Here is a 17,600-nt window from a genome sequence, read left to right on the forward strand (position 1 = left end):
AAAGTCAGTTTATTAATTTGTGAAAAGAAGTTTCCAGTAAGAAAGACTCTGGAGAAAGTAAGATTAGAAAATGGATTATTGAGTACATCAGAGACAAGTGCAGTATTTCCCCAAGTAAGTTCCTCGACACCACTTCCATATGATAATAGCCTAGAAAAATGGTTCCCCTAGTCATAAAAATTTGAAGAACCTTGAGAATAAATAAGGTAAATATATTTTTTTTAACTCTAGGACTTACCAGTGCCTTTAATATGATCGTGTGATGTGTACATCCCCTAGGGAAGGATATGTTACATAGAATTTCCAAAACTTATTAGATCACAGAATTTTCTTCTTTTTAATGGGAGTAGTGGAAACCATCTTAACAGAATACTTTTGGGAAACCTTGGTTTAAAGAAAGCCCTCTGAGGGAAGTAACTGCCCTACTGGAATCTTCCAGATGTTCTTGATAACTGAACAGTTTGATTCAACAAACATTTATTGAGCACTTTATATGTGCCAGGTCCTATGGCCAGGTCTGTTTTTCAAGTCACACCTTTATGAACCAATCAGACACTATATGGACTTCTATCCAAGTCTCCTACTTTCCTTCTCCAGTTAACATTTCTGTTCTTTAAGTTAAATGTTTAAATTTCTAAATGCATGATTTCTTTGAGGTTAGAACATTTAGCAGTAGGTCCTGCTCTTTCAACACCTAGTAACTTCAGGTTATCTACAGGCATTCCTCATTTTACTGAGCTTTGCTTTATGCTTCTCATATACTGTGTTTTTTACAAATTGAAGGTTTGTGGCAGTCCTGCATCAAGTAATTTTTTGCTGTCAGTGCCATTTTTCCAACAGCATTTGCTCACTTTATGTCTCTGTCACATTTTTAAAATTCTCACAATATTTGAAACTTTTTCATTACTATTATATTTTTATGGTTATCTGTGATCAGTGATCTTTAATGTTGCTACGAATAACTCACTGAAAGCTCAGATGATGGTTAGCAGTTCTTAACAATAAAGTATTTTTAAATTAATTACGTACCTTGTTTTTTAAAGTATATTATTATCTTTATACACTATATCATACATTGTGTTATGATACATTATATTTTACATTATATTATTAAACATTACAATATAGTGTAAGCATAACTTTTATATGCACTGGGAAACCAAAAAATTCGTGTGACTTGCTTTATTGAAATATTTGCTTTATTTTGGTGGTCTGGAACCAAACCTGCAATAACGTCAAGGTATGCCTGTATATTTGTGATCAAGGTGAATGGTGGCCCCATCTAGTGAACATTATCTTGCAACCTGTTATTCCTCATGAGATTGGGGCTGTTCCCACCGTCTTCCGGGACCACCTTCTAAGTACTTGCTAAGGCATGTGTGACCATTTATTTTCATGGATGCTTCTTTGTATTTTAATTATACAGCAACCTTCACTGTCTATAATAAATTTGGAAGTTTGTGTTTTTTGGGCAGTTTTATTTTCATTAGGTTTCTCCCCTGGTTTTTATTGAAAAGATTATGTAACAATATTAAGTTTTAAAAAGACTTTTTAATCCTCACTCTTTAATAAGTATTTTAATTTTTCCTGTGTTTGCCTTCCACTTCCCAGGATACATTTGCCTTATACTTCCCAGAATACAGGATTTTTTGGTCTTCCTGTTTTTTAGTTAACATTATAAACATTTTCCTACTTTTTTTACATAGTCTTTTTTCAAAGAATCAATTTTATTTATTTATTTATTTTTGGTTGTGTTGGGTCTTCGTTGCTGTGCACAGGCTTTCTCTAGTTGCATCGAGTGGGGGCTACTCTTCATTGCGGTATGCGGGCTTCTCAATTCTGGTGGCTTCTCTTGTTGCGGAGCACAGGCTCTAGGCGCGCGGGCTCTAGTTGTGTAGTTGTGGCACATGGGCTTAGTTGCTTCGCGGCATGTGGGATCTTCCCGGACCAGGGCTCGAACCTGTGTCCCCTGCATTGGCAGGCAGATTCTTAACCACTGCACCACCAGGTAAGTCCTACATAATCTTCTTAAGTTAACAGCTTTTAAATATTTTGTCATATTGGTATAATTTATCAATATCTCCAATTTTTACATTTAGGCTGTTTGCAGTTTTTTTCTATTGTAAGTAAGATGCAGTTTAAGCATGTAGCTTCTGGTTTTATTGAGGTATTACACTAGGCCACATAACCAAGTGTGGAATTCCTTGGTCAAAGGGTATAACGGCCTTTATTGATTTTTCCATATAACTAATTGCTATTCAAAGACAGATTGCAGGTGAAAGTATAAATAGCTCTGTGTTTGGCTTCTGAAATATATGTTGTTTTTCTTAATAAGCCACAGTGTTTGTAGATTTGCCTCAACCAAGTGCAACATTAAGTTCAGTTGGTGGTCATCAAGGTGTTAATTGATTATTCTGCTTCTAATAGTGACCTCTGCAGAACCACCAGACAGTGAGTTTAAAGTTGCTCTTGATTCCTTCATTATGTTTCAAACTTGGGGTGTTTAGATTTATTTTATTTCATAGTCTGTGCTGGGCAAGTGCAAGGAGCACTGTTTAGATGCAACTCAAATGCTTTGTGTTTGTAACTCATTTCTATAGCCTTGATTGGGTTTTTAAGAGACTACATTTTCTTTCTCAATTTTTAAGATTTAAGAATGATTTGGGAAAAGCATTAAATTATATTTTATTCTATTACAGGGGAACATTGTTCTTACAGATTATGAGTACCTAATTTTAAATATCCTAAGATTTCGAACTGATGAGTCAGATGATGTTAAATTTGCTGTTCGTGAACACTATCCAGTTGATCATGCTAGAGCTGCCGAACCTTTGCTTACCTTGGAAAGGTAACATGTTTGTTTATTAACTCATTTCATATTGTATTACATAGTAAAATAGATCATATGTCAGAATATGAAAGAACTGTCACATAAGAAAATATTTTGTTTACTTGCATAAAATAAATTTGGGCTGCTTGAACTACATAAGTGCGCTTAAACGTAAGCAATTAAGCCTTATTTGGGAGTAGCAAATGTACGTTTTTTTAATCTAAGTTTGGTGTTACTTCAGATGTTTATGATTTCTTGGTAAAGTGGGGGAATTTATTAGCTGTTCTGTGAGAAGACAAATGGATATCTTGGCAGAGCGCAAAAGGAGATAGGAATTCTGGTTTAGCTAAAAAATAGGAGTATGATGGGATAAGGTGCTGACTATAACAGTACTCTTCTGGCTGGAAGGCTTTGCTAATAGGCTACAGCAGTGGTTTTCAAAGTTTAGAATGCATCAGAATCACCTAGAGGGCTTGGTAAAATATAGATCCCCCTGCCCCCACCAGGTTTTAAGTAGATCTGGTGTAGATCCCAGGAATTTACATTTCTAACAAGTTTGCAGGTGAGGTTGATGCTGATTTGGGGGGGAATACTGTGGCCCACAGCATCCTTGAGTTCTTTCTAGATGTTTAATTAGGTAAAGCCATTTCAGGTGTTAAGATATATCACCAGGGAGGGATAACTTGGGAGATTGGGATTGACATATACACACTACTGTATATAAAATAGATAACTAGTAAGAACATGCTATATAGCACAGGGAACTCTACTCAATACTCTGTAATGGCCTATATGGGAAAAGAATCTAAAAAAAAAGAAGAGTGGATATATGTATTGATATATGTATAACTGATTCACTTTGCTGTACACCTGAAACTAACACAACATTGTGAATCAACTACAATAAAATTTTTTTTAAAAACCCATATATCACCAGTCTCCACAAACTACATTTAACTGTTGCATAAAAATGTGTCTTTCATGTCATATATGGGCATGCTGACGATAAGCAGTATGACTTCGTTGAAAAAGTATTGATGTTCCTTGGAAAACTTGCTTTCAAGTCCCAGTCTGCTGTTCAGGAACCTACTAAACTTAGATAAATTACTTTTATGATCCTTTTTTTTTTTAACCTATAAAGTGAACTAGCTCCTCTTATATGTTAGGATATTTTGAAGATCAGGCAAATTGATGCATATGAAAGTACTGTGAACATGAATATGGCTGTAAGGTTTATTAAATATAAGATAGTAAGGGGTGTGTCAATTTTGTTTCACAGATTGACTGAAATAATAGCCAGTGCACCTAAGGGTGAACTACTGAAGAGAGTTCTTAACCCATTACTTCGTGAGTAATCCTATATAGAGCAATGAATTGTTTGTAAGATAATATGGTTTCTTAGAAATATATGTAACACATTGAAATCTAGTTCTAGTAGAAAATTAGAACAACTTGATAAATGTAGAAAGGAGTTTAAAGTGATCTTTTGAGTAAATAAGTGTTTATTTTCAAGGAAAGAAATTTGTTATACCATATGAACTTTGACCTTTATGTTACATCTTATTTAAAAGCAATACAGTTATGTAAACAAACTATGTTATCTAGCACTTGAGCGCCAGCTATAGTTTTCTAAGAAATCTTTTTTTTTGTTTTTTTCAGTGTCCGTCTTTTTGATTTAATAGTCACTTAGCTTGGTTGGGCTTTCTTTGTTTCGCTTTTTGTTTTTTATCGGTGAGTCTCAGGGCATTCCAAGGTCTGCCAGGTGCCGCTGATAACCAGGGTAAAGATAATCTAATCAACTTTTACACTTGAGAAAATCATCACTTATCCCTATACTAAGGAATCTGGGGAGGACATATGAGAAGGCAGGTACCATTGATTACTACAGGAGTTACTGTTTAGAATGCATTAAAAAAGTTATCTTTAAAACTTTCCATCTGTTAGTATAGCATGTGTAAAATTTGTAAGTTTTGATTTTTCTATTTCTTTATTCTGTTAATATGGTGTATTACATCAACCAGTTTTTGGATGCTAAACCAGCCTTTCGTTCCTGGTTTATAATCCTTTTTATACGTGGCTAAATTCCATTAAATTCCTATAACTTGCATTGACTTCTACAATTTTATTGTAGTCTCAAATTTTTATAAATACTTGAACTGTCATTTCTAATAACATTTCAAAATAGGTAAACTAATTGTTATTTTCACTGGCTACTGTTATTGAGTAGATCATTTATATTGGGATATACATTAGTATTTTGAACGTGAAATTTTATAGGAAAATACTACAAATAATATCCTCTGCTTTTATAGCCTGTGGACCAGCTCTCATTGAACACTGTCTTATAGAAAATGGATTCTCTGGCAATGTCAAACTGGATGAAAAATTTGAAAGTAAGGGTATGTGTGCATGCTACAAGTTTTGCCCATTTTTATTTCATTTTTTTAAACCTATGAAAATTATTTCTGGAAAAAGTAATAAGCGAGTGGGTAGTTCTAGACTTAAAAACATTTGACCTGTTAGTGTTCTATCCATATGGTATTCCTGACTTCCTACTCTAATGTGATGGCTTTATCCGTAGTAACATGCAGTTTAATCTCTTGACCTACGTTATTACCTTCTGATTTTAGAATATTCTCCCTCCCTCCCCCTAAATTTTGGAAGGGGTTACTGCACTTGAGACAGTCTCTGGTACAAGGCTTGAAGGAGTTGAATTATTCACCTTCAGACTCAGAACCTGAGGGGCTTCTAGAAGTAGCATTATTTATGCATTTTAATTCTGTAAGTGCTGTGGTGTGACTTTATAATGAATTAGGCTTTTGTAACTACTTAAGGGAACCTAAATTAACTTCTAGATTAGGATAATAAAAAATTAGAGGAAATATAAGGAAAATGGAAGCTTTGGTCTTTGACAAATTTTTATCTGCAGATTCTCATGTAAAATGAAAAAAAATCATTCTTGATATTTATATTTTGGGATTTATATCACTTCTTAAGGTTTAGGGATCATTTTTATGATACACAAATGCACAAATGTAAGATTTTTTTGTGCATTTAAAAATACAAATTGAATGTTTTAAGTGAATGATTTAGTTTCTGAAATACATGAATTTAGTGCAATCCTGTTCGAAATGCCGACAGGTGGTATTGTTATTTTTGCTATTGCACTTCCTTTTTTAAATGAATCTGATATGTGCAGTAAAAAGCATACAAAAATGTTCAGGAAAACTCTGGAAAATAATAGTAATGATGGAGTATAATCTTTTCATAAATTAAAATGTATTATGAAGCTATAGTAATTACAAGTTAAGTTTTGGGAGAAGGAATACACAGAATAAAGAATTCAGAAACAAGCCCAAATATATGTGGCAATTTAGCATATGAACAAAGTGGCTTTCATATCATGAGGAGAAAGATGGATTCAATAAAAGCTATTGGGACAACAAGCTGGCCAAAATATATTCTTATTTAATAAACTGATTATAAACATGAAATAACTATATTTAATTTTCTTGAACAACTTGTATTATTTCATAAGCACTTTCTGTTTTCTACATAGATGTTTAATAATAGTTATGGACAGTTGATTGGCACTCCTTTTTTCCTTTTTTATTCCCCTATTAGATATTGAAAAAGTACTTGTTTGTCTTCAGAAAGCAGAAGAGTATATGAAAACAACATCCAACTTCAGTGGAAAGGTAGCACCACAAATACTTATTGTTTATTGTTGATGTTTTACTTATTTAGATTTTTAGAATTTAAATGTTCATTGAAGGATCAGTATATGTAAATTTTTTGTTGTAATTTGGAAATTTAACACCTGTAATATGCTTATTCTAGGTTAGTTTTTTTTAATTGCTGTTGGTTTCTGATTTTTGTTCTGTTCCTTAAATCTTCTATAAAGTACTGGGTCAAGACAATATTGGCACTCCTGAAAAGTTGAGGAATTTGAAAATATTTCCTCTTAGGTTGATTTATGATAGAGAAGCACATCTTAATTTGCCAGCACTTTCCAAAAATTTACTGATTAACATCTTTTTAATTATTAAATATTCTCTGGGTTACCTCATATCTTGTTTTTCTTCCCTATTCAAAGTATATAACTTTACTTACAAAAAACGTTCAGGAAAAGTTCTGATTAATTACAGCTAAATTCACTCCAAATATACCCTGCATCCAGTTACTAAAATGAATTAAAATTTCCTACCGGCAAAGTGAACCAAAGATTTTTCTGCTGGAAGTAAAGTGCTTTTGGCTTTTTTAAGTTGCAGAACATCTGAAAAATGGAAAGAAAAAAGCAAAATGCACATGTATAATCTCACCACTTTATCAAATCATTAGTTTTCATTTTCTTTATTCCCTGTTTTTTTCTTGTTCATATGAATAAGTCAGTATTTTCTGATGGTACTTACTGAGTCTTTAAAAACATCACTTTGAGAAATACAATCAGTAGACAAATGCTGATTGTTTATAACTAGAATAATTTTGTAAGTTAATAAAATTAATATCATTCAAGGAAAGTAAATCTGCTAATTATGAATGGAAATTAGTTTTAATGTTGGATTTTTGTAGGGGTATATCATTCAGAAAAGAGAAATAAAACCAAGCCTAGAAGTAGATAAACCAACCGAAGACATACTCACGTAAGTATGTAGGCATGGATCGATTTGCTTTGGGTGTTTATTAATGTTCCTTTCTTTTTCTTTTTCTTTTTTTTTAAATAGATTTATTTATTTTTGGCTGCATTGGGTCTTTGTTGCTGTGCGTGGGCTTTCTCTAGTTGCGGCAAGTGGGGGCTACTCTTTGTGGCGGCGTGTGGGCTACTCATTCCGGTGGCTTCTCTTGTTGCGGAGCACAGGCTCTAGGCGTGCGGGCTTCAGTAGTTGTGGCACACGGGCTCATTAGTTGTGTCTCACAGGCTCCAGAGCGCAGGCTCAGTAGTTGTGGTGCACAGGCTTAGTTGTTATGTGGCATGTGGGATCTTCCCGGACCAGGGATCGAACCCGTGTCCCCTGCATTGGCAGGCGGATTCTTAACCACTGCACCACCAGGGAAGTCCCTATTGATGTTCTTGGTAAATATGTTTTACAGGTATGAGGAATTTCATCCTTTCTTGTTTTCTCAACATTCACAATGTCCATATATAGAATTTGAATCATTTGACAAGGTGGGTTTTCTGATTCTATTTTTTGACCAGTTAGCATGATGTGAGTTGTTAAATTAATATCAACTTGCTTTGATTGAGAAATTGAAAATATTTCTGCTTTACAATCATTATGAATCTGGACATTAAAAACCAGTGCAGTCACAGATACAAACTAGTGGAAATGTTTGTTGTTTCTTTATTTCAAGATGAAGGACCAAAGATTTGAACTTAATTTGATTCCTGACTGCTTAGCTATATAATACATTTACTGGAAATCTACTCAAGTTCTTTGAGTGGTGTTATGAAACAAAGTGGACCCTAAAATTCTGTGTATGCAAGTTGAAGCAGAGACCGTGTTTGTGTGGTTTTTTTCCAGCTAGTTGATTGTCTTTTTCTTCTTTTGATAAGGCCGTAGATGAATTTTATTCCAAGATAGAAGGTCAGAAAATAGATTTAAAAGCTTTACAACAGGTATGGTGTTATTAAAAACATTTATATAAACCAGCTAGCCTTGAGTGTGGTTTGCTGGGTAGGTGATGCTCTCATACAGGAATGGGCAGCCTTTTAGAAGTAGTTTGGGAATGCCCTGATCTCTTGGTATATTAATAAAGGTCCAGGGGAACTATCAGTGTTTAAAAAAAAATACGTTCATTTGCTCCATTAGAATATCAAATATTCTCTAAACCAGAAAATACAGTGGGAAGAAGGCCTGTTATTTATTCCCTGGTATAATTTGCTTTATTACAACAACCCAGAGCTTCTCAAACTTTGCTGTAAAGGGAATAGGGTTTCAAAGAGGAGATTTTTAAATAGGCCAAAGGAGAGGGAATAGTTTTCTCTATACAAATAAGTATATATTTGTTTATCATTAAACTGTTTTCTTTTTTAAAGTGGGCTTTTGAACTAGGTCTTTAATATGCTTTGCATGTATCATGACTCCACAAGGAGGGTTTAATATGCTGTGTTTTGTTTTCCCAGCTCATTTGACCATGTTTGGGGAGCTTTTACTGCAGAACAGTTTTAGAAAATGGCCAAAGTCACGCTTGATTCGATTTTTCAGAAATATTCATCGAATCTTAAAATATGTGTGCAAAAACTTGAAATTATGTGAATCTCTGTATCCTCCCCACCTTGGTTGTAAAAAAATTAACAAGAGTGGAATTTCAAAGCAAGTGGGTCACATGAGTTACATAGTGTGATTGCCACATGGTGGCAGCACTTTAGTAAGTAAACAGATATTTAAGAGTAACATTGAACCCCATGTACATCAAAATACCCGTGAATTATTTTAGTAATCACTGTGTGTTCTTTTAATAGTCACCATTCTTATAACTTAAATATTTTTAATATTACGTCCAGCATGCAAACATTCACTAATTGGTGATGCTATTACTAGTGTTACAAAATTAGCCCCACATCAGTAACCTTAATATGTAAGTTCCGTGTGATAGAATGCTATACAGCCATCCCTCGGTGTCTGCAGTGGATTGTTCCAGGAGCCCCTGTGGGTACCAAAATCCAAGGATATTCAAGTCCCTTATATAAAATGGTGTAGTACAGGGAATATAGTTAGCCTCCCATATCTGCAGGTTTTGTATCTGCAGGTACGGAGGGCTGACTGTATAAAAGTTCACATAACTACCATGAGCCTTTGTGTTGTTAATTTAGGAAGAATACTCTGTAAAATACTAGAAATAAGGCTGAGAAAATTAAAAGCAGCAATAAAATAAAAGGAAGCTATTTTAGGAATTAATGCTAAAAATGCACTCCCCCAAACTTTAATGTCATAGGGAAAAATGTCTTGAATTCTGCCTGCTTGAATAATGCAAGGGCAGTAGGGCATATCTTACATACAATGTAACCTGTAATCAAAATACCTTCCTGTATAGGGAATGGGATGTAGATGGTCAGGAGAGGTAATTTTGGAGCATGAAACACTTTGGGGTAGGATAGACCTGGGGAGATGGACTATGGGGAACTTTAGCTAGTTAGGTAACAACATTGAGGGGGCAGAAGTAGGGGTGGGATAGTGAGTTTCAGGAGGTAAAAGAGAGAAGGTACAGAAGGTAGAAGAAATCTAATTTTTAAAAACTCTGTTTTGTTAACAAAAGGAAAAACAAGCATTGAAGAAATTAGATAATGTCCGAAAGGATCATGAAAACAGATTAGAAGCTCTTCAGCAGGCTCAGGTATTATGTTTAGCTTTTTCAGATACTTTTTCAAAAATGGTAACTTTGGCATTGTAACACATGTTTTTGGTTTATTTCATAAGGAAATAGACAAACTTAAAGGAGAGCTTATAGAAATGAACCTACAAATAGTTGACAGAGCCATTCAGGTTGTTCGAAGTGCTTTAGCCAACCAGATAGACTGGACAGAAATTGGGTTAATTGTGAAAGAAGCCCAAGCTCAAGGAGACCCTGTTGCAAATGCAATCAAAGAATTAAAACTACAAACAAATCATGTTACAATGCTGCTAAGGTAAGTTTGATTCTTAGTTAAGCAGTTAGTGTTTGTCTTTATTTTGCTATTTAATTTTTCACTGTATTCATTGAAGTTTTTTTTATTTGGAAATTTATCTTTGAAAATACAGAAAAAAATTAATTTACATTAAAATAATGCAGCTATTTAAGTACCGTAAACCATTTATAATTTCCTTGAGAAAAAAATTGAAAATAAAAAAGGGATGTCATTGACATTAGTGAAATACTATTGAATATTTTTAATAGAAATCCATACTTGTTATCAGAGGAGGAAGATGATGATGTTGATGGTGACGTCAGTACTGAGAAAAATGAAACCGAACCACCAAAAGGAAAAAAGAAAAAGCAAAAGAATAAACAACTGCAGAAGCCTCAGAAAAATAGGCCATTGCTTGTTGATGTTGATCTCAGCTTGTCAGCATATGCCAATGCCAAAAAGTAAGTCATAAATTTAAGTATTTATTTTATTTTATTTCTTTGCCACGCTGCATGGCATGTGGGGTCTTAGTTCCCTGAGCAGCGTTTGAACCCGTGCCCCCTGCATTGGAAGCACAGACTCCTAACCACTGGACCACCAGGGAATTCCCATAAGTATAAATTTTAGGTATAATATTATCTGCAATAAATCTGTTAGGGTATTAAGGATAAGAACTATCATTATTTTGACTGTATATTCTTTGAGGTGAAATACTTTTTTAAAAGTATTTAAAGTTGTTCTTGATGATTTGTGAGTCTGTAAAATTAGAAATAACATAAATAGGAAACTAAAGAATAAAGATTTTATCTAAAATTAAAAGATATATTTTTCTAGGTATTATGATCACAAGAGATATGCTGCTAAGAAAACACAGAAGACTGTTGAAGCTGCTGAGAAGGTACTTAATATTTCTTAGAATGAATGTTAATTGTTTTTCTCTGCTTTATTAATTTAATGGACTTAATTATTTCTTCTCTTTAAATGAGGTTTTCAAATTCAGAAATACCTTTCAAACTTAATTTTGCTGTAAATGTGTGCATTTCCAGTATTTATTTTCTCCCCTAACCCTCTCTTCCCCAGGTCTCTATCTCAGTAATTATCCCTTTTTTGCTCAAGTTAAAAATGTTGGAGTCATCCTGGACTCTTCTCATATCCAGTCAATCATTTTAAATAAAAAATGAAGTCATTTCTCTCTGTTCAACATCTTCCAGTTTCTTCCCATCTTACTCAAGACACCTTAAAGCCTGGATCAGGTAGGGAGGCCTATCTGCTTCCCTCTGATCACATCACCCACACTCCCCTTGTTACACACTGTTTCCAGCCACAGTGGGATCTTAAGCTATTCCTACATCAGTGGCCCATACTGCCTTCTCAGGGCCTTTGCACTTGCTCTTTCTGCCAAGAATGTTCTCCCCTCAGATTTTTCATGGTTTGATCCCCCTCATCATTCATGTGTCTACTTAAGACTATCAGAGCGGCCTTTCTTGACCACTCGTAGTGAAAATAAAACTACCTCAATCACTTCCTTTTCACTCTTGTTTTTCTTTTTTAAAAACACCCAACCCAACATATGTTTATCTGTCTTCCCTCTAGAATGTAGATTGCATGAAAGTAGGATCTTTATCTGTTTTATTCATTGCTGTGTCCCAGTCCCTAGAATATTGCCTGAAACATAGTCACATTAATATCTGTTAAATGAGTGGTCTTCATGACTTAGCTCTCTATCTGCCTCTCCAACCTCATTTACCCTATGATCATACTTGCTGGTCAAGCTGGCCTTTTCCTTCTGCTTACAGTGCTCTTTGTATTCTTTGCCTTGATAATTCCATTAATCCTTCAGGCTTCAGCCTAAATGCCATTTCCTCAGAAATACCTTCTTTGACCATAATCAGTTATAAATTAGGTTCCCTTGTTATACTCTCATAGCATCCTTTGAAACATTTACCATGTTTATTTGAATAATTATGTGTTTTATATATGTCTCTTCTCCTAGACCCCAGTGGGGTAGGAAGTAGAAACTTTGTCTTGTTCATTGTGTGTCTCTGACATCTAGCCCAAAGCCTGTTATATGGTTGCACTGAGTATATGGTAAACAGATGAACTCTTTTTCATTGTAGGTCTTGAGCAGATACTTGTATACAAATCATTTTAATATTTAAGGCCAAAATTTCTTCATTTTATTACTTTTTAAAAAATAAATTTATTTATTTATGGCGTGTTGGGTCGTCATTGATGTGCTTTCTCTAGTTGTGGCGAGTGGGGGCTACTCTTCGTTGCGGTGCGTGGGCTTCTCATCGTGGTGGCTTCTCTTGTTGTGGAGCATGGGCTCTAGGCGCACGGGCCTCAGTAGTTGTTGTGTGGGCTCAGTAGTTGTGGCTTGCGGACTCTAGAGCACAGGCTCAGTAGTTGTGGTGCACAGGCTTAGTGGTTCCACAGCATGTGGGATCTTCCTGGACCAGGGATCGAACCCGTGTCCCCTGCATTGGCAGGCGGATTCTTAACCACTGCACCACCAGGAAAGTCCCCATTTTATTACTTTCATGTGTGTATGGTGTGTGTGTATAGATAGTGCCATTTGTGACATTTAAAAACCCATTTCTTCCCCTGTCATTTACTTGGTGTTATTTAAGTAAATTTTCAACAGATTACTTAAAAACTCTTTTCTTATGAATAGGCGTTCAAATCAGCAGAAAAGAAAACAAAGCAAACCTTAAAAGAAGTCCAGACAGTTACCTCTATTCAAAAAGCAAGAAAAATATATTGGTAAGTATTCTACCTTTTTAAAATACATTTTTTCTTTCTATCAAAATTATACATGCACATTATTTAGAAAATCAAGCAGTTCTACAAAGCTTGTTAAAAAACCAGTAACCCCACAAACTTTTATCCCTACTCCTATTGCCTCCTCTCCCAAGGAAACTTTTAGCTCTTTTAGCTGAATCTTTTGATATATACCTCCATTTCTCTTAGTAATATATTGCTGCTTCTTAATTTTTCTGTTTTACACTCTATTAATAACTTCCCACCTTGGAAAGTGAAGATTTTATTCTTTCCATTTGTGCTCCGTTACATACACACACATCACCTGGCTTCTCAGTATACTTACAGCATAATTTTGTCAAGAGTGATGTTCTGTGTTAACATTATTATGAATATTTAAGTTGTAATCAGAGCTGGATCATATAGTATTCTGTTTTCCTTTCCTGCTCAGTATTTTATCTTCCCTGAAGTTAATAATTGTTTCATTTGCTTTCTTTTTATTTTTGTTCTTGTTATTAGCCATGTCCAAATTTGCTTCCAAGTGTGTTCAAACATATTGGAATTTTATCAGTATCATCTTCTTGCAGAAGTCTTTCCTGGAGCTTTTTGACCTACTTTGTTCTAGATTGGTTACTGTAAGCATTTTAAGATCTCCTTTTTTTTATTATCCTGGAACTTCTCTGTAACCTCTCTCTGTGTTGTATCTTCTGTCCTGAATCTCAGACTTCCTTTTTCTTTGGTTATGGACTATGTGCTCTAGAAGCTTCATGAAAAGGGGTATGTAGAAGTTAAAGTTTTTGAGGTGTCCAATGTATAAAAAAATTATTTTACTCGTAAGAGTTTGGATAGGTATAGAATTCTAATTTGAAAATATGTTTCCCTCAGACTTTTAAAAAGGCATTGTCCATTGTATTAACTTCCAGGTTTGATCTTGAGTTTTCTGTCATTTTGATAGTTGCTGTTTTAATAGGAAACTTGTTTTTGCCTTTCTGTAAGCTTCTAGATCTTTTTTTTCTTCCTCTCAGTTTTCCAGAATTTCACAGGAATATAGGTTGGTGATGATGTTTTTATCCATTACGCTGGATACTTTGTGGGCCTTTTAAATTGGAAACGTGGTTTGGAGAAATTTTCTTGAACTATTTCTTAGAAAATTACCTACCTTCTGTCTTTTTTTGTTTTGTTTTCTTTTTCTTTCTTTCTAGAAGTCTCATGTTTTACTTATGGGACCCCTCCCCCCCTTAGCAGTCCTATTGCATTGCATTTTCTGTTTTTCAACTTTTTGTTCTATATTCTGAGATTTTCTCAACTTTATCTTTCAATCCTTCCATTGAATTTTTTAATCTTTTATTTCTTCCTATCACGTTTTAATTTTAAGCTGTTTTTGGTTTTTTGAATGTTACTTTAAAAAAACTTACTGCTCTAGTTTCTTTATAACTGAGAATAGTTTTGATGTATTACATTTTATTTAGTATCCTTTTCTTGCAGGTCTGTCTTCTCCAAGTTTCTTTTTTCTATTTGTTGGTTTTGTCTCCAGCGTTCACTTGTGTACGTCTGGTGATCCTTGACTGTCTACTCACTTTTTATAGCAGAACATTAAAATGGTGATTGGAAGTTCTTTGTGGGTTGTTGGACTTGTAAAATGATCTGTGTGGGCCATCTGTGGAACTCTTGAAGTCTTTAGCTTTTTGCCTTTTCGGCTGGTCTCATTTCCCACAAAAGCTTCTTTCTCTTCTATTTGTAAAGTGAAGACCTGGCTATCACCATTTTGGGAGCTCGGTGGAAATAATAAGCTGGAGAGTCTTAGTATCCAGTATTTCATACATTTACTTAATTGCCCTATTTTACATATATTACCCCTACTTACAACTGTGATACGTTTCCCCTAGTCCAGAGATCCTCTTTGTACCCTTTTAAAGAATTAATTTCTGACTTTCTGTTAGAGTGTTGAAGGGGCAGTTACCACCATGTTCCGAGCTGGAAAGATCTAGGGAAGTGCTTACTTCTTGATAAGATTTTCAGCCGGTTCTTCTGTTTTTAAACCTCATCTTAAACCCTATTTCTAGCAGTACCTATGCTCTTTATGGGTCATACAGTGTAAGTCGATTAGTCTCTTGGTTTTTTGCACCGTCAGCTCAGGATTCAGCTTCTTGAGTCTGCTCACTTGTTCATTTATTTTCCAGCTTTCAAAATTTTGTTGCTTTTTTCTTTCTCTCTCTAACATCTCTATTGATGAATATGATTGACCTGTAATTTTCATTTCTCATAATGTTTTTGTTAACTGTTGGTACAAGGTTATATTATCTCATAAAACAAACTGGAAAGTGTTCCTTTATCAATTGTCCTTAAATGTTGATGGAAGTCACCTGGAGTTTTCTTTATGGGAAAGTTTTTCATTACAGATTCAAATTCTTTAGTAGATAAAAGGACTACTCAGATTTTCTAGTTTTGGTTAGCAATGTTTTTCTAAGACTTTGTCTATTTTGTCCAAAGTTTGAAATTTATTGGCAAAAAGTTTATAATATTCCACTTAACTTTTTTTTTTTTTTGGCCACGCCGCGTGGCATGTGGGATCTTAGTTCCCTGACCAGGGATCAAACCCGTTCCCTCTGCAGTGGAAGCATGGAGTCTTAACCACTAGACCACCAGGGAGGTCCCTCCACTTAAGTTTTTAACATCCCTAGAATCATTAATTACTTCTCCCTTTTCATTCAAGAATTATTTGTGCCTTCTCTCTTTCTTGATTAATCTGACCAGAGGATTTTCAGTAGTAGTAATATCATTAAAGAACCAGTTTTTGACTATTGATCTCCAGTATTATATATGTGCCTTCTATTTTAATAATTATTTTCATCCTTCTACTTTTCTTTGGGATTTATTTGCATTTTCCTTTCTGATTTCTTGAGACAGAAGCTTAGTTCATTGATTTCCCCTTTCCCCTGGCCTCTTTTCTAATATATGTAAGGCAGTGAATTTCCCTCAGCATGGCTTTAACTGTATCTAAAAAGTTCTGTTGTTTAGGATTTTCATTATCTTTCATGTCAAGATATATTCTAATTTCCATGGTGATTTCTTCACCCATGCATTATTTAGAAGTATATGTATTACTGTCCAAACACATGGGGGTTTTTGGTTACTTTTTGTTACTGATTTTTAGCTTTATTTGCGTAAAAGAGGTGACATTCTGAATTATCTCAGTCATTTGGTGTTTGTTGTTGAAACTTGCTTTATGGCCCAGTCTATTTATGGGCAGCTTTATTTATAAATGTTTCATATATAGTTGAAAATAGTGGCTTTTCTACAGTTACTGAGTGCATTTCTCTAAATATCAGGTCATGTTTATCAATCATGTTGTTCGAATCTTTGGCACCTTTATAATTCTCTTTTTAATGCTTGTTTTCCCAGTTACTGAGAGAAGTGTGTTAAATATCATACGGTTTGGATTATCTGTTTCTCCTTTTACTTCTGAACTTTTGCTTTATATATGTGAGGCTATGTAATTAGGTGATACAAATATGGAACTGTTATATCATCTCAGTGAATTGAGCCTTTTATTAATTTTAATGAAATGTCCTTTTATATCTATTTTTTCCATCTGTGTGAGATGTTAAAACTGTATAAACTGTTTTTTGGTTAGTATTTGCATGGTATTATCTTTTTCCATCATTATATTTGAACCTTTTTATATCCTTATATTTTAAAGGAGTATATATCATTGTTTTTTTCCCAGTCTGACAGTCTTTGCATTTTACCTGGAGAATTGACTACATTTATATTTAATATAATTTCTGATATATTTGGGTTTAAATCTAACCATCTTACTGCTAGCTTTCAGTGTGTCTTATTTGTTCTGTGTTCTTTTTTGTCTTCCTTGTTGCTTTATTTTGATTAGTTGGCTTTTTTTTTTTTGGCCTGTTAGTTAGTTATGTATTCCTCTGCTAGGATGATTACAAAATACATCCTTGATTTATCTTTCACATTCTTTTTGTCCTTTTGGGTTTATGTCTTTTTGCAAACCTCTTTACCATCAATAGGGAAGTGGTTAAATCAGTATAGTACATCCATTCAGCAATGAGGAAAATATATTTTTAAGTGAAAAAAGAAAAAAATATGCAGAACAGTGTGTTGTGTCTGAAAAAGAGAAAAGGTTTAGAATAAGCATTTTATTTTAGCTTTTGTATGTATAAAGAAACTCTGGAGAGGGTACAGGAAGCTAATGGCCAATTGGTTAGTAGTAGCTGTGGGAACTGAAGAGATGTAGGATCTCTCACTATACTTTTTTATGTAATTAAAACATTTTTTGAACCATGTATATGTATTACTCAATAAAAAATCAGATTAGAAAATAGGAATAGAGTCCTTTTGCTATTATATTTTGGGAGCTATGAGGAAGTTTCATTTAATGCC

At 34.2% G+C, this 17,600-nt stretch overlaps 1 protein-coding gene across 2 annotated transcripts in view; it reads left to right on the forward strand.

Annotated features, from left to right (window-relative positions):
• Positions 1 to 17,600, forward strand: part of NEMF (nuclear export mediator factor) — a 53,223-nt gene that overhangs the window by 11,222 nt on the left and 24,401 nt on the right. Inside the window, exons 5-16 of one of the 2 annotated variants that reach the window (XM_082647320.1) lie at positions 2,700 to 2,848; positions 4,110 to 4,177; positions 5,143 to 5,229; positions 6,455 to 6,528; positions 7,403 to 7,473; positions 7,922 to 7,997; positions 8,385 to 8,447; positions 10,088 to 10,165; positions 10,249 to 10,457; positions 10,706 to 10,897; positions 11,271 to 11,334; positions 13,111 to 13,199. In XM_082647320.1, the coding sequence (XP_082503446.1) occupies positions 2,700 to 2,848; positions 4,110 to 4,177; positions 5,143 to 5,229; positions 6,455 to 6,528; positions 7,403 to 7,473; positions 7,922 to 7,997; positions 8,385 to 8,447; positions 10,088 to 10,165; positions 10,249 to 10,457; positions 10,706 to 10,897; positions 11,271 to 11,334; positions 13,111 to 13,199 (1,220 nt within the window). The remainder of the gene's footprint in view (positions 1 to 2,699; positions 2,849 to 4,109; positions 4,178 to 5,142; positions 5,230 to 6,454; positions 6,529 to 7,402; positions 7,474 to 7,921; positions 7,998 to 8,384; positions 8,448 to 10,087; positions 10,166 to 10,248; positions 10,458 to 10,705; positions 10,898 to 11,270; positions 11,335 to 13,110; positions 13,200 to 17,600) is intronic. The other variant, XM_082647321.1, reaches the window with a different exon arrangement.

This window comes from Grampus griseus (assembly GCF_964374135.1).
Source record: "Grampus griseus genome assembly, chromosome: 2".
Lineage (NCBI taxonomy): Eukaryota > Metazoa > Chordata > Mammalia > Artiodactyla > Delphinidae > Grampus > Grampus griseus.